The sequence below is a fragment of the Typopeltis vanoorti genome, chromosome 2, assembly GCF_054136105.1.
Source record: "Typopeltis vanoorti isolate ZY-2024b chromosome 2, IOZ_Tvanoo_1.0, whole genome shotgun sequence".
Taxonomy (NCBI): Eukaryota; Metazoa; Arthropoda; class Arachnida; order Uropygi; family Thelyphonidae; genus Typopeltis; species Typopeltis vanoorti.
The window spans coordinates 100650937-100675340 of NC_143550.1; the positions used below are offsets into that span (position 1 = coordinate 100650937).

The window sequence follows — 24404 nt, forward strand, 5'->3', positions numbered from 1 at the left end:
TTCTATCACCCAAGTGATAAGAACTCTGAGGTGCTAGATGGCAACCATATCAAAGTTCTATATACCATCAACGGACATACCAGAACCCAGCAAGCAAGTGGTGACCGACCAGATGCCACTGATGACCGAGGTCAATGTAGACTGCCCAGATTCATACAGATGAACCACAGGGCAACGGCAGCACAAATCACATCCAGTTTCAATGTCAGCGGAGGTCCAAGCAGCATCAGCAAGCAAATGGTATGCCATACCCTGCATACCATGGGCTACAGAAGCCAACGCCCTAATCATTTACCGTCTACAGATTGTTATCAGGCATTGCACCTCGCCTGATGTCGGGACTATCAAAACTGGACCTCTGCAGAGCATACCAGAGTCATGTGGTCTGATGAATCCTGTTATCAGTTGTACTGAGCTCATGGAAGTGTAAAAATATTCATGATTTACAATTATGAATCTTTTACAATTATTTCTCTATGTTAATATATTGTTAGTTTTGGTTTCATAATACATGCATTGGCACTTGTGATGTGCCAGTTATTGATATTATTATTATTGTCTAAATAAAATGTAAATAAATAAATAATGAAAACACACTTAATGACCTAAAGGTTATTTTTAATAACATCTATGATACAGGATACATCCCTGATGATCTAAGGAAATCCATCTTTGTCGCTATTCCCAAAATTCCAAGAACTTTTGAATGTTCAGAATATAGACTAATAAGTTTAACAAGCCATGTTACAAAATTATTACTGAGAATAATCCTAGAAAGAATAAAAAGCACTTTGTCAGTAGAAATAGAAGACACTCAATCAGGTTTTCAAAAAGACAAAGGTACAAGAGTAGGAATTTTCAATTTGAAAACATTATGTGAACGAAGCCTTGATAACCAGAAAAACATATATCTTTGTTTTATTGATTACAGCAAAGCATTTGATTCAATAGATCACAAGAAATTAATACATATCCTACAGAATAACGGATTAAAAGGAAAAGATCTACATATAATTACAAATATATACTGGAATCAAATGGCCTCAATAAGATATAAAAATGCATATTCTGACAACTTTGAAATCCAAAAAGGAGTAAGACAAGGATGTATCTTATCACCCTTACCGTACAATATATATAGTGAGCAAGTTTTAAAAAATTTCAGAACGGAAGGGTGTAAAAGTCGAGGGTAGGAACTTCAACAACTTCAGGTATACAGATGACACAGTCCTTATAGTAAATTTAGTTTAATCCTTTATCCAAGTGTGAGCAAACAAAGTTTGCACCTGAAAGTATCTTCAGGACTGGGGTAAGGTGATACAACACCAGGGCGACTCGTTGCAAAGGTGTAGCAAGCTACCAACACTCCTGTCTCAGTAACTCCTTTAATGCAAAACACATCTCCTTGCGGATATGTCTAATGTTATGCATTAAGGGAAGGGCCACTACCCAGACTAGTTTCGACCTTTATTGAGGTCTTCAGTGGGAGCCAGGCCCAAGCTGAGATACCAGGCAGAAGCATTCACAGGTCATCTCTACCTATAGGAGTTGCCAAATGGTGTGCCACCCTTTTTTAATAAATTACTCTGGATTTAGAGAAAGATGTTGAAAGTTTATTTTTCACTTGGTTAGAGTATAATAAATTTAGTTTAATCCTTTGCATTAAAGGAGTTACTGAGACAGGACTGTTGGTAGCTTGCTACACCTTTGCAACGAGTTGCCCTGGTGTTGTATCACCTTACCCCAGTCCTGAAGATACTTTCAGGCGCAAACTTTGTTTGCTCACACTTGGATAAAGGATTAAACTAAATTTATTATACTCTAACCAAGTGAAAAAAAAAAAAAAAAAAAAAACTTTCAACACAGTCCTTATAGCTGAATCTGAAGATGATCTTCAAAACTTAGTCACAGAAATTTACAACAGAAGCATAGACATGGGATTAATTATTAACCTAAAGAAAACAAAGTGCATGATTATATCAAAAGAGCCAATCAATAAGAAACTAAACATAACTGTTAACAGAAAGAAAAATATATATATGGGACAAATGTTTACAGACAGATGAAATTCCCTTAAAGAAATAAAAAGAAGAATAGAGATAGCAAGAAAAGCCTTTATTGATATGAAAACTATTCTAACATTCAGAGACATTAATATAGACACAAGAAAAAGATTAATAAAATGCTATATCTGGTCAAGCCTTCTCTACAACAGTGAAACTTGGACTCTAAATAAAGAAGCAGAGAAAAATACCATACAGAGAAAATGAAAAACGGAGATGTTTTAAAGAAAGCAAAAATGAAAAGAACATTAATGAAAATAATTAAAGAACAAAAACTTAAATATTTTGGACATCTAACTAGACAAAAAGGCATTCAGAAATTAATATTAGAAGGGAAACTGGATGGAAAAAGAGGGAGAGGCAGACCCAGGAGAATGTGGTTTGAAGACATTAAGGACTGGACTGGCTTTAATTACCATAAATGTTCCAGAGCAACAAAAAAAAGAAAAAAGTTCCATGACATGGTTGCCAACCTCCTTCTAGGGGATGACACATGAAGAAGAAAATGTAAAGCATTTGAAAATTGATGTACTTAATAGATTTAACAGTTTGTAATAATTGTAATCTTCTTTATTGTAATATAAAATTGTAGGTGTTGAGGTATTTGTGGTGGTTTGTTTAGGCATTCTGTTTATGCTAACGGAGACAACGTGTCAGCCATTACGTGTAACTTCTCGCTGGCTATCTACATGGAGTGTGCATGCTCGCAGAGGAGATTGATTGGTGACTGACAGCTGACAGAGAGTGAGCATTTGGTATCGGGTAACAAGGAAAATAATTAGAGAGCTAATGGAAGTTTAAGAACGCAGACCGGAGAAGTTTTGTTCTTAGGAAGTTTTAAGTTTTACGTGACAATTGGGAGAATATTAATAGAAGATTCCGAAAAGGAATCGTATAGCTGCAAGTCTTTAACTGGAGGAGTTCAAATGTCAACAAGTATTTAGTAAATAAAAGAAGATATTGCAGTCAGCATTCTAATTGAATGTTCGAGGAAATGCTAAATGGAAAATTTCATCTTCTGTCTTAAGGGCAGAAGATGAAATTTTACTATGGAAAACAGATTACAATGGAAAAAGCAACTGATGAAATTTGAAACTGTAAAGTGGCTTAACATGAAAAGCTCAACTTAGATATGTTTATGAAGTAGTATAAAAAACCTTTTTCTCTGGTACAAAAATTAGTAAACTGTGTGTGTCAAATAGAACTACAAGAGGAAATATTTATACTTCAGTGAGACAAGAGGAATAATATTGTGTACTATATAATGGAGATAAAGGATCCCATGGAAAAGAAGAAGAAAAAAGTTATATTTTCGGAAAGGGCCTAAGAAAGAAACTGACTCTGATGAACATTTTTGTTGTTGTGAAAACAAGGCGTTTAGTCTGGTAGAAATGATTAAGTATATGTCAAACAATCCAATAATAGAATGAGTCAGAGAATTAATGATTTTTTATTTTTGGATAAGAAAATCTCTGAAGTGTAGATTTATTTTAGAAAACCTTGGCTCCAGCTAACTTTATAGTTATTTATGTAATGTATTTAAATGTATATAATGTTTTAGTTTCATTAAAGGTATATATTTTTTATTTGGTCTTGAATCAATAATTTTCCAGATTCTAAAAGAATTACTTAAAAGTCATTGCACCAATCTGAATTGAATCCTTGTGTAATTATAAACACTCAGAGATGAAATAAAATAAACAATCTCTTAACAGAAGGGTGCAGGTGTGGCATCGATAAAATGAGGCAACAGCCCTGGCATACCAGGTGGGCTCTGTTCAAGGAGGTGGTAGCTCTGTGATAGCACTTGGGGGGGTTGTCTTCTCATGTGACACATTAGGTTCCTCAGTGTGTCTGGAGAGATCCTTCAATGCTGTGAGCTACCAGAAAGTGCTTGCTCATCACCTACGCACTTCTATGGCCTTCATGCTGATTGTTTCAGCAGGATAGTGCACTGCCTTACCAGGCTACAACCATCCAGGCATGGCTTGAAGAACACTCATCTGAGTTTAGGACTATCCAGTGGCCCCCAATGTTCCCGATTTAAATCCTATCAAATCTCTCTGGGATGCCGTGGAGTAAGATATAAGATCCTCATATCTGGGACAGATGTCTTAGGTGCAGTTGTGGAAATGTCGCAACAGGCACTGCTGGAATTACCTCTGGCATCTGGTAGAGGTTAATGCCTTGGAAAGTACATGCTACTATTCGCACTAGAGGAGGACTGAAATACTATTAGGTAGGTATCTCTAATGTTTTGTCCATTGTGTGAGAGAGAGAGAGAGAGAGAGAGAGAGATCATCAAATTCCTGACATTTACCCTCAAGGGATATACAGGATATGATAGTACTACATGAAAAATTTACATCATTACTAACTGCTTATCTACAATTTTCCTCCAAATCAATCTGTTACCTGTCAAGGCTTCACATTGTCAGACCTTATATTTCTATCTTCTAAGGCACTTTTTATCATATCAATCCACCTATATCTTGGTCTTTCTCTGTCCTGCCAACCTGGCAGAAAACACTTGCTTTGCTAATCGTTCCTCTCCCATTCTGTTTAAGTGACCATATCACCTGAGATTAGCTCTGTTAACACATTCCCGGATGCTAACAATGTCAAGTTCTTTCCTAATATCCTCGTTTTTAATATGATGTTGCCATTGATATTATCTGTTCATGCCCCTAATCGTTCTCAGGACTCTCATATCTGTGGTCTCTAGTCTTTGATCAAGTGTATTACTTCTAACCTAGCTCTCAGATCCATAGGTTAAAACTGTTTGAACACTGTCTTCTATATAGCTAATTTAGTGTTTTGACTAATTTCTCCTATTCCATATGAATTTATTCAGTTGACTTCCCACCATAGCAGCTTTGCTGATTCTGTTATTCTATATTGAATTTACCATCTTCACTAAAAATTGTGCCTAAGTAGCTGAAATGTTTTACTTGTTCCATAGGTTCTCCATTCACAATACAGTTGACATTTTCAATTATTCTGCCTATTTTCATTGTCTTTGTCTTTTTATTGCTGACCTTCATACCATATCTATTACAACAGTTATTCAATTTAGTCAGAGAATCTTGCAGACTTGTAGTGGATTTATTTAGAAGTATAACATCATCCACATAAAGCAAAGAGCTGACATTAACATCTCCAATTTTGATATCAGGTTTAATACCACTTCCCTTCAAAATGTGATCCATATAGATAATGAATAAAAGAGGGGATAATGTACATCCTTATCTGACACCAAATTTAACATTAAACCATCTTCCTGTACTTCATTCAATTCTGACTGCTGACTTACAACTCATATAAAGACTAAGTATTGCTTGATATAATGCCCCACTGACACCATACGATTGTAGCATTTTGAATAGCTTCTCTCTTTGCACCTTGTCATATGATTTTTCCAGATCTACAAAACTTAAATACAGATCTCTGTTATATTCCCATGACTTCTCAACTATTTGTCATAAAGTGAAAATCTGATCCTGACAGTCTATGTTTGGCCCGAATTCAGCTTGTTCTTCACCAAGCTTCTCTTCCACAATCCTTCTCAACCATTTCTCAAATATACTGGCATAAATCTTACAAGGAACAGTCAGAAGAGAAATACCTCTGTAATATAATTATAATTATATATATATATATAATACTGAATGTGTCAGTTAACTGTAAATGGAGCTAAGACATTTCATAAACTTTAGTTTTTTCAATACTACTTTCTTATAATAGTTCAGAATCATAATGCTAATGATCAATCTCGAAAGAATACTCAAAACTACTATTAAGATGGTTCACAACATAAAGTTTTCACATAATTCAGCAGTAGAAACTTTGTCTTCAATACTAAATTTTTTATTACAAAAAAAAAAAAAGCGGGTTTCAATGCTTGAAATAACAGCTGAAACAATTAGGGATAATGAGACTAGTATATTGGATCTAAATTGTGTGCATTCTTCTAGATCCGGGGTTCATGGCATGTTGGTTGGGGGCCCCCTGATCTAGACCATCTGGGATAAATACCAGAAAGTCTACTTCTTTCCAATTTTTAAATTCTGAATTCAAATAAATGACGTCAGTGACCAACAGTCTTTTTTTTTGTAGGAAAAAAAAAAAAGACTACATCATTTAAAGGAAACAGATAGTGGCATTTCAGTATCAGTTTTCACCCAAATGTTATGGAGATCAGAGGAGGCAAAGAATTGTGAGAAGCAACCGATTCTGAGATATGTCAAGACTTGCAGAATGAAGCAGAGCATAAGCGCAAATCAATCCGAATCAGCAGTACACTATTCCCACTGCTTTCAGTCAGTACCCATCGAGACATACGCCAGATAAGTTTTGAAAAAGTGTTTGAATTCTTCCCTAGTGTCTTGGTGTGAGTTGGGTTTTTTTTTGTTGTTATGTTACTTTTATCAGTTAATTCTGAAGTGTATCCAGTGATAAAATGATTACAGATTGTGATAATCAGAGTTCAATATTTTAAGAGTCCAATCTAGAGTATTATTCTGCATGCAAATGAGATAGTTCGCTAAATAATAAATGCCTATGATATATCAAGGCTCTATGAAATTCTTTGTCAGTATATTCAGCACTACCTGATACCTTTGTGAACCTAAAGAGATTTGCAGCAGCCTTTCATGAGAAAGGTTGATGCTCCAAGATGTGAATGCATGTGTAGAAAAAAGGGAATGACCTGAGATCAAGGGAAAAGAGTGGATTTGAAAAAAAGTTCTAAGATGAATAAGGAGAAAAAGAAATGTCTCAAGTATGGAGAAGTTACATCTAATAAGTGGTATCAGTGGTAAGGGTAGCAAAAGTGAAGTATGAACAGCAGTTAGCTATGGTATGAGCTGTGTTAGATCCTGAATGAAGGAATCTTGCAAAGAAATTCTTTATTCAGGATTTAACATAATAAATATTACTAATTAAGGAGATACCTGCACATCAGCATATAATTGCGAAGATTTCCTTGTGTTATGTGATATTATATGTTCTATATATACTGAAGTTTATTCCTGTATAACTGAATTCAGAAGCAGAGAATTTTGTGTTAGAATAGTGAGAATTGTGTAAAGAAATTGTTAAATTATTTGTAAATCCCATTAAGCTGTCCAGTACATTACGAAATTTCCAAACAGATAATAAGTAGTAATCCAAAATAATCATATGTAATCTGTATGAGTTGAGCGTAGCGCCGGAGGCTGTACCTACGTGGAAAACGACATCAGAACGGCTACCTGGAATACAGTGAACTAACAGATTGGGGAGAGTGTGAGATCACCCAAGGGGCATGAACTGTGAGGTTTGTGCGATAAAGAAGATCAAATAGAGGGCACGATATCAGGCGTCCTTTTTCTTCTTCATTTCCTGGATTCCAGTTTTAGGAGATTTGTCGGTTGATTCGTGAGAGAGTGGTGGGTCAACTACAGTGATGTTGGACGACGAGGCCTATTCCTGAGAATGCTTGAGGATTTCCAAGCAAAGCTGATCGTGTTACGACGGCCTATGCAGAATCAGAGCCTTCGAATAAAGTCCCATCGAAGAGAACAGAGGAAATTTCCTGCGGAGCGGTAGAAAGCACGCCACAGTCCAGAAATGATTCAAAGAAAAGCGTAGTGCCTCGCCAGGTGCAGAGACGGCCGATACCCATACAGTAAGGTAATCCAGATCTACATGAGATGGTGGCATGAAATCAGAAAGGATCCGGTAATGTAAAGAATTTCATTCTATGTTAAAAAATCGCTTAGAAGAATAAGAATTTTGTGTATACTGTAAACTAAGGACACTAATAGAGAACTTTTAAGTGAGAATTTGATTGAATTAGTTAAGACCCCATGAAACAAAGAAGAACTGCTGATAGGCAGTGTTTTGATTGAGAATGGCTAGGCTTTACTAATGAAATTTGGAATTAAGATAGTTATTGATAGAGTATTAACGTGTTCAATGCATGTTCTGTGAATAACTTGTGAAAGGAATTATATCCTAGTAGTGTTATGCTTACACTTAATCTTATCTTTTCGTAATTGAAGGATTTAGCTTACTCAATTTCATTGTTGTGATTAAGTATGAACCTTAACTTAGAGTGAGTTTTGTTCTAATGAGTATTTGAATTTTCTTAACTGTAAATGTTTTGTGCTTTTCCAATAAACATGTTTTGTACCTTATACCTGAGCTTATGCCTGATTACGAATTCAAACCACCACTTATGAAACAGAACCTTTTGGTGGGAGGGAATTAGATATTATTGCTTAGGTGAGATTCAGGTCACGACTGCTAACTGAATCTGCACAGCGCTAGCGTAAGATTAATTATTGTGCGAATCCCTTTTGAATTTAGAATTGTTTCCCTGAACAAGAGTCTCTTCTGTTATAGGATATTGGCTGACACAGCATAATATAAATTTGCCAGTATCCGAAAAGGAAATAGTACTGATTTAATATTTAAGAGGCACAACAGTAGATTAGATAGCATGCTAATTAGAGATAAAATGAAGTAAAATATAGAGAAAGCAACGACATAATAACAGCTGTTATGTTTGTATACAAATGCTAGAAAGTGTATACAAACATAACAGCTGTTATTATGTCGCAAATGAAATAGTTGCATTGATTGAGTCTGTTCATCCAAAAATTGTTGGAGTAAGTCAGACAGGGTTGGATGAGGATGACATCTTGACAGGAAAAAAGATGTCATCTTTTTTCCTGTCACTCCTCCCTTTTTACCCTTTCTATCTTCATGAAGTTTCATGAAGATAGAAAGGGTAAAAAGGGAGGAGTGAGGTGCAAGAGGGGAAATAGTAACAGTGGTTTTGAGGCAGTATCATGAGATAGAGGTGAATAGAATGAAATACTTAGTCGCATGTTGTTATATACCTGGTAATGTGGATGGTAGTGGAAAGAGGAAAATATGGATATCAGAATAAATGGGGAAAAATTGAATCAAGTAAAGACATTTAAATATCTAGGAAGTGTTATTAACAGTGATGGAAGATGTAAAAGTGACAAAAGCAAGAATAGCAATGGGAAGAGATGCCTTTAATAGAAAATGGAATTTATTCAGAAGTAAAATGGATAGAAACCTAAAGAAAAGACTAATAAATTGTTATGTGTGGAGTGTTGCCCTCTATGCAGCTGAAACTTGGACATTGAAGAAAGAAGAAATTAAGGCTTTGAAATGTGGATTTGGAGAAGGATGGAAAAAATCAAATGGACAGATAAAATAACTAATGAAGAGGTCTTAAAAAGAGTAGAAGAAGAAAGAAGTCTGTTAAGGAGGATAAAAAGAAACAATGGAAACTGGATTGGACATATTCTGAGAGGGAATAGAATCAGAGATGCCATCGAAGGAAAAATAGATGGAAAAAGACCCACAGGAAGAGTAAGGAAAACAATGCTAGATGACATGCTGAATGGAGACAGGTACACAACCTTGAAAGAGAAGGCTCAGAACAGAAGAGAGTGGAAGGAAAGTTTCTGCTACTAAAAGAAGAACCTGCTGAATTGCAGAATACTCAAGAAGAAGAAGAATGTGGATGGTAGTGACCATGAAATGTATAATCAAATCAGCAAAGCAAATAAGAAAAGGGTGATCATTATGGGCAATTTTAATTATGGCAATATAGACTGGGATGATGAGATAGCAACTGGAAGTAAAGAAAATTAGTTTCTCGAGTTTATGAGGAGCAACTACCTCAGGCAGTATGTAATAGAGGGCACACGAGGATTGCGGGTCTTTGATTTGATCATCTCATCAGAGGATGTTATTATAAATGAGGTGTCAAATCCCATTCCAGTTGGTGAGAGTGATCACAAAGTGATTACCTGGGTGGTTGCCAGCAGTGTGAGGACAGAGTATATATGGAACTACAAGGATGATAATTATGAGAAGCTCAGAGACAGTTTGCAGGTGTAGCATGGAATGAGCAGTTGGCTGAGGAGATCAAGGCTGCTTGGGTGATATTTAGGAACTATCTAGTAGAAGAAGCAATGTCTAAATGTATTCCAAGGATCAGAAGGTTAAATAAGGTAGGTGTGAAATGGATGAATGAAGAGATTAAGCATGCAATACAGAGGAAAAAGACATTATAGAAGCAACACAAGGGTGGTAAGAATCAATTCCATGAGATTACAAAGAACAAGCAAGGAGGGTAACTTGGTTGGTAAGGATAGCAAAAGTAAAGTATGAGCAGCAGTTAGCAAATGAAGCCAAAAGAAATCCCACAGAGTTCTATTGATATGTAGCCAGTAAAAAAAAAAAAAAAAAAAAGAATGATTATGGAAGGATGACACTGATTGGAGAAAATGGTATAAGAACAACTGCTGCAGAGGATATAGTTGAGATATTTAATGACAGTTCATAAAGGTTTTTCATTCTTGCAAATGTGACATCATGGAGAGCTTTAGAGCAGTTGAGGATGAGGGGAGACTAAGTGAGCAAGAGGTATATGGAAAATTAAGCAAACGATGTTAATGAGGCTGTTAGACTTGATAATATATCACCACGTATTCTGAAGAAATGTGCCAGGGAACTGGCATCTGCCTTGACATTTTTGTTTAATATGAGTCTTGCACCTGGGTCAAGTTCCAAAGGAGTGGAAAGAAGGTGAGACTGTGCCGCTTCAAAAGGGAGGTGACAGAACTCAAGCATTAAAATTATAGGCCTATCTGTGTGTGTCAGAAGTGATGGAGAGGCTGGTGAGAACCAGAATCCAGAATTGGGTTGACAACAGTGGTATCATCTTTGATGGACAGCATGGATTTGCTAAAAGAAGGTCATGTTTTAATAATTTACTTATTTATTACAATAAGGTGAGGGCTTCATTGGACGAACGAGATGGATGCACAGTAGTATACTTAGATTTTACAAAGAAGGCTTTTGACACATTACCACATGATAAGTTAATGGTCATACTAGAGCAGATGGGGTTGGATATTAGACTAATGAATTGGATTGGAGCCTGGCTATCTGACAGGTGTCAGCAAGTTGTGTATAGGGGAGCAACATTCCAGAACAGGAAAGTCACTAGTGGTGCATTTGGATCTGTTTTGGACCACTGCTGTTAAATCTGAATGTTAATGATATTGGGGAAGATTTGGATGGAGATATATTCAGTTGTTTGCAGAAGATGCAAAGTTGGGAAGAACTATGAGGAGTAGAGCAGATCTTCTGGCCTTACAAAAAGACTTGAATAGATTGAGTGAATGGGCACAGGAGTATGGATGCTAGTTCAATGTTGAAAATGCAAGGTTTTAAAATTTGGGAAACAAAGATAGGATGTAGAATTTACACTTGGTGGGGATATATTGTTGGAGGGGCAGAGGAAATAAGAGATCTTGGGGTGATGGTGAATAAGGATCTAAAATTTAGAGGACATATTGCCAAAATTGTGAGGAAAACACAACAAATTCTGGAAATGATGCAGAGGACACTGACTTGTAAGGAGATTCTTGTTCCATTCTATAAGGCCTTGATTAGACCAAATATGGACTACTAAGCACAGATTTGGTCACCTGGTTTTCAAAGGAACAAAGAGATGTTAGAAAGGGTCCAGAGGCGATTGACTAAGTTAGTTTCTGATCTCTGGAATGTTGAACATGAGGAAAGGTTGAGAAGATGCAATTTAGAGTCTAGTGGATAGGAGAAAGAAGGGTGATATGATAGCGAAATATGAGGCGGTAAGGGATTGTTATAGGATCAATGTTGAAGAGATTTTTCATAAAATGGTGGAAGATTGAGAAGAACAAGAGGTTATCCCTGGAAGCTGTATAAGGAGGGGGGAGTAAGCAAAGGGAGCGAGAAACAGTATTTTTGCATGCAGAGTTGTGACTGATTGGAATACCTAGCCTGAGAGTGTAATGTCTGCAGAGAATTTGAATGTGTTTAATGCAAGGTATGATGAGCTGTGTATGACAAAGGGGCCTCCTAGATGAGTCTTTGACTGCATTGGGTCTTAGGATAATAATAATAATATTCTCCATTTTTGTGAATCACCATTTTCAAAAACGAAAACAGTCGGATCAAAGTGTAGAGTACTTTCAAATGATCATTTGCATATAATATTTTAAGATTGTGTGTCACATACCTTGAAGTAAACATTAATAAACTTTATGATAATTTGCAGCCTAAACTATTGCATTTTGAATGTATGTAATCATCTGTATTAATTTCATAAGTTTAATTTTATCCTTTGATAGGAGTGATATTTTATTTTTTCTTTTGTATCTCTATTAACCATCATAATCTTGCAATGGATGCAATATATTCATTTTCCCTAAATTTTACTGTTTACTAGTACATTTTCCAGTATTTTGGATGAAAAAACCCAAGTTTCCAGGAGGGAATTCTAGCTATCTCAATATCCCATTCGCCCATGCATGTTAGGCTCAATGGCATCTCACAGCTAAGTAACTTTGCTTCTTGGAAACCTAGTTTATGATAATTTGCAGCCTAAACTATTGCATTGAATGTATATAATCTTCTGTATTAATTTCATAAGTTTAATTTTATCCTTTGATAGGAGTGATATTTTATTTTTTCTAGTTAGTGCTATAGTTAGTGTTCTAATAGGGAAGTCATCCTATGTGCACAATGTATTATGACTATCAAATGCATGTGTTCTTCTGGCTGGTTTACCTGTTTTGTTGGATGAAAAAAAAACCTGCCACATTTCCATTATTCTGTATTAGAACAGCTAAAGGTGAGTTAGCTGTTCTGTATTAGAACAGCTAACTCACCTTCAGTTGAAAAGCTCTGATATAGGTTCTTTGCATTTTAATAATGCCCTTTTGTTAGAATGGCCACCTCCAATTTAAAAAAAAAAAAAAAGATTAGCAGTTTGCAAACTTGATGCATTTTTATCATAAAGTCACATTTCTATTTATGTGATGCATTAATAACAATAACTAGACAAACAATATAATTAATGCATTTGCATTTGTTACTCCTCTTAACACCACTGTTGCACTTGTTGCATGCCAGATCATTTGTACTTTCCAAAATAATACTCTCTTTCACTTTCCCTCTGTGCATCTCTGACCTCAAGGAAACATGATCTCATCACATACTCCTCAGCACATCACTTATTATTATTATTAAGAGAGACCTCGAGGGAGTCAGGGTCTCATCGAGGGAGGTCACATACTACATGCACCAGCTATCATACTTATTCTTGAATTCATTCACGCTACTTGTACTCACAACATCCAATGGCAATCCATTCCAATCACATGTCACCCTATAAGAGAAAAATCTAGCCCCCCCCCCCTTTCTTAGCAACATTCATTCTCAGCTTCCAAGGTTTGTCCTCTTACCCTTTCCTCACCCCTCCATATATTGAAAAATTCCATCAACTGAAATCTTGTATGACCCTTTCAGAAGTTCGTAAGTTTTCAATCATATCACCCCTCTTTCTCCTGTTTGCTAGTGTCTGCAGTCCATAAATTCTCAATCTGTCTTCATAATCAGTATTCCACAATCCTGATATTTTTAATACTCTCTCCTTTGCACTTTCTCCACTATACCAGAATCGCAATTATCATTGAGCCTTCATCAAAATTATCATGGAGCCTCCATATAAAAATCTTTCCTTCCACTTTTACAGTAGTTGCACTGCATAATGAGAAGCAATGGTCAAAAGGCTGAATGTAGATAAAATGAGATTATCATTTTCATGTTGAAAATGAGATCTCAACAGCTCCTACCTATAAAAAAAAAAAGGGGAAAATAAAGCTGCAAATTAGAATTACTGAGACGTTTCCATACTAAATGCAAAATAGTATCTCTTTCAGTTTTCTTCTGCAAAAAAACAAGTTGGGTTCAGTCCAAAGGCATAATCATGATCAGATTTTTACTTTAAGAAAAATAGCGAACTGAAAATATAGTAGAATATGGATTTAAGTTCAGTAGAACTGAAAAGGTATATAAGGTGCCAAGAGGGAAAAAGTGTTCAAAACACTACAATTATATGGTTAAAGGACACATATATAGAATAGTATCTATTCTCCACTGCCAGCCTGGTTGGCCAAGTAAGTAGCATACCTGCACTCCAATCAGCAGGTCACAGGTCTGAATCTGGCTGCAGGCATGGATGCTTGTGATTGTCTTTAGTGGGAGACCACTGTCCTGCTTATTAGAGATCTGAAGTGGCTTGAAAAAGTTATTGCTCTCCAGAGCATGATTTCCAGACACCACAACAACACCACACTGCAAATAATTTTAAGCAGCGTGACTTCTTCAGAATTTTAATCTTTTTTCTCCATTTTTTCAAGTTTTTAAATGTTTTAATATTTTAAATAAAATTAAATCAGATTTATATTTTAATAAATCATGCCTATTTCAATTTTCAGTATACTATAATGAATTACAAAATACAATGAATTATTAGATTAATATTATATTTTAATGTATAATAAATTTAGTTTAATCCTTTATCCAAGTGTGAGCAAACAAAGTTTGCGCCTGAAAGTATCTTCAGGACTGGGGTAAGGTGATACAACACCAGGGCAACTCCTTGTAAAGGTGTAGCAAGCTACCAGCATTCCTGTCTCAGTATCTCCTTTAATGCAAAACACATCTCCTTGCAGATATGTCTAATGTTATGCATTAAGGGAAGGGACACTACCTTTCGACCTTTAAAGGTCGAAACTAGTCTGGGTAGTGGCTTTTCCCTTAATGTTATGCATTAAGGGAAGGGCCACTACCTTTCGACCTTTAAAGCTCGAAACTAGTCTGGGTAGTGGCCCTTCCCTTAATGCATAACATTAGACATATCTGCAAGGAGATGTGTTTTGCATTAAAGGAGATACTAAGACAGGAGTGCTGGTAGCTTGCTACACCTTTACAAGGAGTTGCCCTGGTGTTGTATCACCTTACCCCAGTCCTGAAGATACTTTCAGGCGCAAACTTTGTTTGCTCACACTTGGATAAAGGATTAAACTAAATTTATTATACTCTAACCAAGTGAAAAATAAACTTTCAATATATTTTTATGGTATGATTGATTTTGGAATGAATTACTATTATAAAGTGAAGGGCAAGGAGAGAGGGTCAGGGTATTATAGGAATGAAAACACATGAAATGTTCAACATATTATTTAGCATATAAAAAAGATAATGAATAAAAGACATATCATACCTTTCTATTTTCTAAATACTGTAGGCACTCATTTAGCATAGGGGGTACTGAAACAGCAAATTAGCATTCCTTAAGTCTTTGCAATAATATCAGTGTATATGTGTGTACACCCACACATATATATCTCAGCGTATATAGGTATGAATATACATTTATATATATATATATATATATATATATATATATCAGCATATAATATAGGTATGAGTATACATTTATATATATCTATCTATCTACATACGCTGATATATATATATATATATATATCAGCGTTATATAGGTATGAGTACACATACACACGCATATCAGCGTTATATAGGTATGAGTACACATACACACGCATATCAGCGTTATATAGGTATGAGTACACATACACACGCATATCAGCGTTATATAGGTATGAGTACACATACACACGCATATCAGCGTTATATAGGTATGAGTACACATACACACGCATATCAGCGTTATATAGGTATGAGTACACATACACACGCATATCAGCGTTATATAGGTATGAGTACACATACACACGCATATCAGCGTTATATAGGTATGAGTACACATACACACACATATCAGCGTTATATAGGTATGAGTACACATACACACATATCAGCGTTATATAGGTATGAGTACACATACACACATATCAGCGTTATATAGGTATGAGTACACATTTACACATATCAGCATTATATAGGTATGAGTATACATTTATATTTATATATATATATATATATATGTGTGTGTGTGTGTGTGTGTGTATATAGGCATGAGTATACATTTACATATATATATATATATATCAGCGTATACAGGCATGAGTATATATTTACATTTTTATATATATATATATATATATGTGTGTGTGTGTGTGTGTGTGTGTGTGTGTGTGTGTGTGTATAGGCATGAGTATACATTTACATTTTTTTATATATATATATATATATATATATATATATATATATATATCAACATGTATAGGTATGAGTATACATTTATATATATATATAAACATATCAGATAGATCAGAAAATATTTTTCGCTCTGATGAAGAGGTTGAGAGAAAAATTATAGAATCAATGGAAATCCTTCTGAATCCTGTCCACTTAAACAACAATTTAAGTTATAATATCCCAGATAGCCATGCTGCAGTTATTCAATATTGGTGTTCACGTGAGTCTGCACGCACACTTGCAATAAACAATGGCACGTCTGTTAGAACAACTTGAAAAAGTACAACATTTTTTATGTATCAATTATGTGTGGCGATATTTTACCTGTATTTTCAAGTTTTTAGATACTTCAATGTTTATTACTATTCTCTTCCTTTAAGAATACCTGATGAAGGCTATTATAAGCCGAAACTAATTGTATTAATCTTATTAAATCTTTATAAGTAATCTCAGTTTTTAAGTCATTAAATCTATTTTTAAAAATGTATCACAACAACCGAGTTGAAGCATATAATTGCATCTATAGCCTAAATGACAAGGCATCTCTAATTAACATAAAAAGGAATTTTAAAAAAACATTGAAGAAAATAGGCCTGAAAATAAACAGGTTAGTATTTCTCAAACGTTGTAAGTTCCATTCAGTTTTTCCTAAATTCATCTCTTTTCAAGAAAAAATAACAACAGAACGCGCTAAAAGAATTTATCATAATCTCCTCAGTGAAAGAATTTCAGACACAAAACGTTGTTTAGCTTTTTTGTTCACCACTAAAAGATCTTTAGCTCAAAAACTTGAAATAATGATGGATAATGATAACTTACATGATTTTATCATTAACAGGAAGCACAAGCCACTCGAATACAAAACAATAATAAGTATACTCTTATCCGGAAATTTAATAATCTACAAAGGATACAAAACAGATCTAGTCATAGTGAAGCCCATATTAATCCTGAAAAAGTTGTAGTGAACAAATCTTCTCATATTTTAACGGATGCGGAAACTGATATTCTTCGCAAAGGTCTCAATTTCATTCCCTCACCAAAATTTATCCCTAAAGAATCTCTCCTTACAAAAATAGAAAAGGCAAGTTCACTCATTCCTAATCATTTGGCAAAACTTCTTCGTATTGAATCAATTTTCATTATAAATAATGCTAAACCTCCAACAGATAATATTTCTCTGGCTGAAAGACAAGCCCTAAAAAATCTAAAACAGAACAGTAACATTATTATTTTACCTGCTTATAAAGGCAATTCCACGGTCATCCTCAACTCCGAAGATTACCACAACAAAATGCTTCAATTACTTGGAGATAGTTCGACATATTCAATTCTTCAGGAAGATCCTACAAGAGAATTACAAAACCGTACAAACAACTTGTTAAAGACTGCGAGTGAACTTCCTCATAATGTTCGCCTCTCTTTACGCTCTCTACATCCTCTTATCCCACGCATCTATGGAGTTCCCAAAATTCATAAAGAAAACATCCCTCTTCGCCCAATTGTGGAAGGAATTGATTCACCTACATATAAACTTTCAAAATATCTAGCAAAGTACCTCAAGTGTTTCTCCAATAAATCTTCATCTTTCATCAAAAACACCACAGATTTTGTTTCACATATAAAAGATATTCCCATCAATGAAAATGACATTCTAGCAAGTTTTGACATTATTATTATTATTATTATTATTATTATTATTGTTGTTGTTCTGGGAAACTCCAAGGAGTCGGCAGACTCATAGAGGGAGGCCCTAACATCATGTCAAGAACAACTATTCGACATTGACACACTATCTATCATACCTTGCCTTGAACTCATTCACGGTCGTAGCACCCACAACAGACTCTGGAAACTTATTCCACTCATTCACCACTCTCCAAGTAAAAAACCTAGCTCTAACTCCCTTGTCAACCACGCTCTTGCCCAGCTTCCATGCATGGCCCCTAGTCCTCCCACCACCAGTCATATTTTCAAAAATATCTTCTGGATCAATCTTATAAAAACCCTTCAGTAATTTGAATGTCTCAATCATATCACCCCTCCTTTGCCTATCGTCCAATTTCTGCAACCCACAAATCCTCAACCTATTCTCATAAGGTTCATTCCACAGACCTGCTATCATCTTGGTCACTCGTCTCTGGACCCTCTCCACTTCCTCCCCATCACAAAGAAACCCTGGTGCCCATAACTGGGCACAGAAGTCCAGATGGGGTCTTATCAAGGCTCGATACAGAGGAACAACAACTTGCTTCTCTCTGCATGTTAAAGTAATATCTTTGTTTACTAATGTTCCTACAGATGAGGTACTTACATTACTAAAGGGCAAATTATCCAAAAAAATGTTTGCTTTATTAAAACATTGCATTCATTCTGGTTACTTTGAATATCAGGACTCCATTTACCAACAAAAACCAGGCCTGGCAATGGGCAATCCTTTGTCCCCAGTTCTAGCTAACATCTTCGTTGAAGATTTTGAAACGAAAGCCATATCTTCCTTCTCATTTAAACCGAAAGTTTGGTAAAGATATGTTGATGATATTTTCATTGTTTGGAATCACGGGCACACATCTCTCATAGCTTTTCTTAATCATCTTAACATCCAACATCCTATTATAAAATTTACTGCTGATCTAGAATATAATAACTCCTTGCCTTTCCTGGATGTCATGCTTACACGTTGCTCTGAAAGATTAAAAATCTCTATATACAGAAAACCTACTCATTCCAATAGATATCTGCATAATCTTTCTCATCATTTTCCACCACAAAAACTTGGAACTATATCTACCTTAGGACACAGAGCACGCTCTCTCTTGAATGAACAAGATGAACAAAAAGAAATAAATCAATTCTTGCTTACCTTTAAACAAAATGGTTACTCTGAAAAAACGATTAAGAAATTTCTTCTGGATCCTCCTAAACAGTGCACCACAGGAACTAGTAATTTTAAAGGCAGCATCTCCATCCCATATATTAGCACAGTCTCTAAAAAATTAGCAAAAGTCCTTAAAAAATATAACATCAAGACGTTCTTCACCACCCTTCCAAAAATCCGTTCTCTAATCAGTCATCCAAAGCCTCCTCATCACAACCTAAAATATCCAGGTGTATATAAATTATGGTGCGATTGCAATATCCCTTATTTCGGACAAACTAAAAGAAGAGCATAAAAGAGAAGAGCTCTTTTATGCTCTTCTATATCAATGTATAGAAGAGCATAAAAGAGACATCTCTTACAAAAGATCACATGCAACTGCGTTATCCAGTCATGTTCTTTTTTCAAATAATCCTAATGATGATCAACAAAGCCACTCGTTTGCTGGGATAGATCAGAAAATATTTTTCGCTCTGATGATGAGTTTGAGGGAAAAATTATAGAATCAAGGGAAATCCTTCTGAATCCTGTCCACTTAAACAACAATTTAAGTTATAACATCCCAGATAGCCATGCTGCAGTTATTCAATATTGGCGTTCACATGAGTCTGCATGCATACTTGCAATAAACAATGGAATGTCTGTTAGAACAACTTGAAAAAGTACAACGTTTTTTATGTATCAATTATGTGTGGCGATATTTTACCTGTATTTTCAAGTTTTTAGATACTTCAATGTTTATTACTATTCTCTTCCTTTAAGAATACCAGATGAAGGCTATTATAAGCTGAAACTAGTTGTATTAATCTTATTAAATCTTTATAAGTAATCTCGGTTTTTAAGTCATTAAATCTATTTTTAAAAATATATATATATATATCAGCATATATAGGTATGAGTATACATTTTTATATATATATATATATCAGCGTATATAGGTATGAGTATACATTTTTATATATATATATATATCAGCGTATATAGGTATGAGTATACATTTTTATATATATATATATATCAGCGTATATAGGTATGAGTATACATTTTTATATATATATATATATCAGCGTATATAGGTATGAGTATACATTTTTATATATATATATATATCAGCGTATATAGGTATGAGTATACATTTTTATATATATATATATATCAGCGTATATAGGTATGAGTATACATTTTTATATATATATATCAGCGTATATAGGTATGAGTATACATTTTTATATATATATATATATCAGCGTATATAGGTATGAGTATACATTTTTATATATATATATCAGCGTATATAGGTATGAGTATACATTTTTATATATATATATATATCAGCGTATATAGGTATGAGTATACATTTTTATATATATATATATATCAGCGTATATAGGTATGAGTATACATTTTTATATATATATATATATCAGCGTATATAGGTATGAGTATACATTTTTATATATATATATATATCAGCGTATATAGGTATGAGTATACATTTTTATATATATATATATATCAGCGTATATAGGTATGAGTATACATTTTTATATATATATATATATATATCAGCGTATATAGGTATGAGTATACATTTTTATATATATATATATATATATCAGCGTATATAGGTATGAGTATACATTTTTATATATATATATATATATATCAGCGTATATAGGTATGAGTATACATTTTTATATATATATATATATATATCAGCGTATATAGGTATGAGTATACATTTTTATATATATATATATATATATCAGCGTATATAGGTATGAGTATACATTTTTATATATATATATATATATATCAGCGTATATAGGTATGAGTATACATTTTTATATATATATATATATATATCAGCGTATATAGGTATGAGTATACATTTTTATATATATATATATATATATCAGCGTATATAGGTATGAGTATACATTTTTATATATATATATATATATATCAGCGTATATAGGTATGAGTATACATTTTTATATATATATATATATATATCAGCGTATATAGGTATGAGTATACATTTTTATATATATATATATATATATCAGCGTATATAGGTATGAGTATACATTTTTATATATATATATATATATATCAGCGTATATAGGTATGAGTATACATTTTTATATATATATATATATATATCAGCGTATATAGGTATGAGTATACATTTTTATATATATATATATATATATCAGCGTATATAGGTATGAGTATACATTTTTATATATATATATATATATATCAGCGTATATAGGTATGAGTATACATTTTTATATATATATATATATATATCAGCGTATATAGGTATGAGTATACATTTTTATATATATATATATATATATCAGCGTATATAGGTATGAGTATACATTTTTATATATATATATATATATATCAGCGTATATAGGTATGAGTATACATTTTTATATATATATATATATATATCAGCGTATATAGGTATGAGTATACATTTTTATATATATATATATATATATCAGCGTATATAGGTATGAGTATACATTTTTATATATATATATATATATATCAGCGTATATAGGTATGAGTATACATTTTTATATATATATATATATATATCAGCGTATATAGGTATGAGTATACATTTTTATATATATATATATATATATATCAGCGTATATAGGTATGAGTATACATTTTTATATATATATATATATATATCAGCGTATATAGGTATGAGTATACATTTTTATATATATATATATATATATCAGCGTATATAGGTATGAGTATACATTTTTATATATATATATATATCAGCGTATATAGGTATGAGTATACATTTTTATATATATATATATATATATCAGCGTATATAGGTATGAGTATACATTTTTATATATATATATATATATCAGCGTATATAGGTATGAGTATACATTTTTATATATATATATATATATCAGCGTATATAGGTATGAGTATACATTTTTATATATATATATATATCAGCGTATATAGGTATGAGTATACATTTTTATATATATATATATATCAGCGTATATAGGTATGAGTATACATTTTTATATATATATATATATCAGCGTATATAGGTATGAGTATACATTTTTATATATATATATATATCAGCGTATATAGGTATGAGTATACATTTATATATATATATATAGATATATAAAACAGTAAACATAATATTGTATAATGTGTTAGATACCCTTAAAAAGAATAAAACCCCACTAAATATCTTTATTTTGAATTAATAGTTTAAATTTATAGTCTTTTTATCTGAGTGGCATAAACAAAGACTATAATTTTTATTTTTAAAAGCGAAGATGGAGCATGGTTTGCCAGCCTGGTTGTGTAAGTGGATAATATCCCTGACTTCAAAGACCATGAGTTTGAATTCAACTGTGACATGGATGTCTTAAGGTGATAGATGATTTTTGAAAATGCATCTCGGACAGATTTCCCAAAAACAATTTATATCTTTGCAGAGGTGGCTCCAGATACTGGCTTGGCTTCTGGTTGTTAGGGAGCATTCTGTAGTGGATATGAGTTTAAGAAAAATAATGTTATGGATTTGAGAAGAATTTCATGTTAAAACAGAAAGTGAAAAAGAAGAGAGGTCATTTCTGATCAAAGCAGACCTAACTCTTTCAAAAAATGAGTATGTGTTTTTCAGATCAGAGAGGAGAAAAAAAAAAGTGAGGTCACTGCTATTGTGATGTGCATAATTTTCTAGTGAATATCTCATGTTTGGGAATATTCATGAGAAAAACCAAGGTTGAAATGGTTTATGACAGTTTAGAAAAAGGATTCAAATACAATATGCAAAGTAGCTATCCCAGACAGGAAAGAGTATTTCACAAGTGGGTTCAGTTATAATAAGATTTTGGCCCTATCTCCTAATGTCCTAAAGTATAAAAGTATAAGATATAAAGTATACAAAAGAATAGGATGAAAGAAAAAACAGTAAAAGAGACAACAAGTGACTTCAGGATAGCAGTGTATGGAGATTCCATATTTAGAGAATTAGATAATGAGAGAATCCATAAGGTCTGCTATCCAGAAGGAAGAATGAACTGGATAATTCAGGTGCTGGACATGAGAAGGAAACAAGCAAGAGAACAATGATTTAAGTGGACATAAGGAGTATGCATTGGCGAATATCAGGAGGGTTATTGAGAAGAGTGAAAGAAAACAGTGTAGTGGGAAAGGTTGTCAGTGTGTTGCTGAGGTATCAATGATGAGTCAAAACATGGGGCCAGAATCACGAATAGTATGCTAGCAGAGCCGTGTGAGGAGAAGAGTTTTCTGTTAACACACACCAAAGCCATTCAAATGGGTTGCATTTGAATGGCTTTGGTATGTGTGTCCACTGGAGAAACTGTTGCTAGATGGAAGTGCAGTGTGTGATGCAAGAAAGAGATCAGAATTAAGAGAAGAAAGTGAAAGATCAGGAGAGTGGTATTGAAGAGACAGAAGTGCTTAGCAGTGGAAACGATGGTAGTGTGAGAGAGAGGAGAGGAGAGAACGGGAATGCAAGAGGAACAGGGAAACGGGAGGGGAGCTCGAGTGGACAGGGAGACATGCCATAGACAGAGTGGATGTTGAAAATAGCAGTGAATGTGTGTATGAAGATGGAGTATACTGCAATATGGGTGGAGAAGTTGAGACTGAGCAGATATATGTGGTAAATGATGATAAAGGTGATTGGGCAAGGGCAGGAATGCCAAATCACTCAATTTATTCAAGTATTCTTGTAAGGCCTCAACATCTTCACTACTCTTTACGGTTCGTCCCAACTTTGCATCATCTGCAAGCAACTGAATATCTCCATCCAAATCTTCACCTATATCATTAATATACAAGTTAAACAGTAATGGCCCTAAAACAGACCCCTGAGGCACCCCACTAGTGACTTTCCTTTTCCTGGAATCACTCCCAATACACAACTTGTTGATACCTATCAGAAAGTCAGTCTCTAATCCAATGCACTAATCTAATATCCAACCCCATCTGCTCTAGTTTGACTGTCAACTTAATCATGAGGTACTCTATCAAAAGCCTTTGCAAAATCCAAGTATATTACTGTGTATCCTTCTCCTCTGTCCAAGGAAGCAGTCACTTTATTGTGATAAGTAAGTAGATTACTAAAACATGACCTCCCTTTAACAAATCCATGCTGTCCATCAAAGACAATACTATTGTTGTCAACCCACTCTGGATCCTAATTCTCACAAGCTTCTCCAACAACTTAACCACAACACATGACACACAGATAGGCCTATAGTTTGATGCTTGAGTTCGATCACTTTCTTTATGAAGTGGCACAATCT

At 33.8% G+C, this 24404-nt stretch overlaps 1 protein-coding gene across 1 annotated transcript in view; it reads right to left on the bottom strand.

Moving 5' to 3' along the window:
- wol (Dolichyl-phosphate beta-glucosyltransferase wollknaeuel) overlaps positions 1 to 24404 on the bottom strand; it is a 172075-nt gene that overhangs the window by 128257 nt on the left and 19414 nt on the right. The window contains exon 3 of the mRNA XM_090412410.1: positions 15211 to 15257. Coding sequence (XP_090268536.1) covers positions 15211 to 15257 — 47 coding nt within the window. The remainder of the gene's footprint in view (positions 1 to 15210; positions 15258 to 24404) is intronic.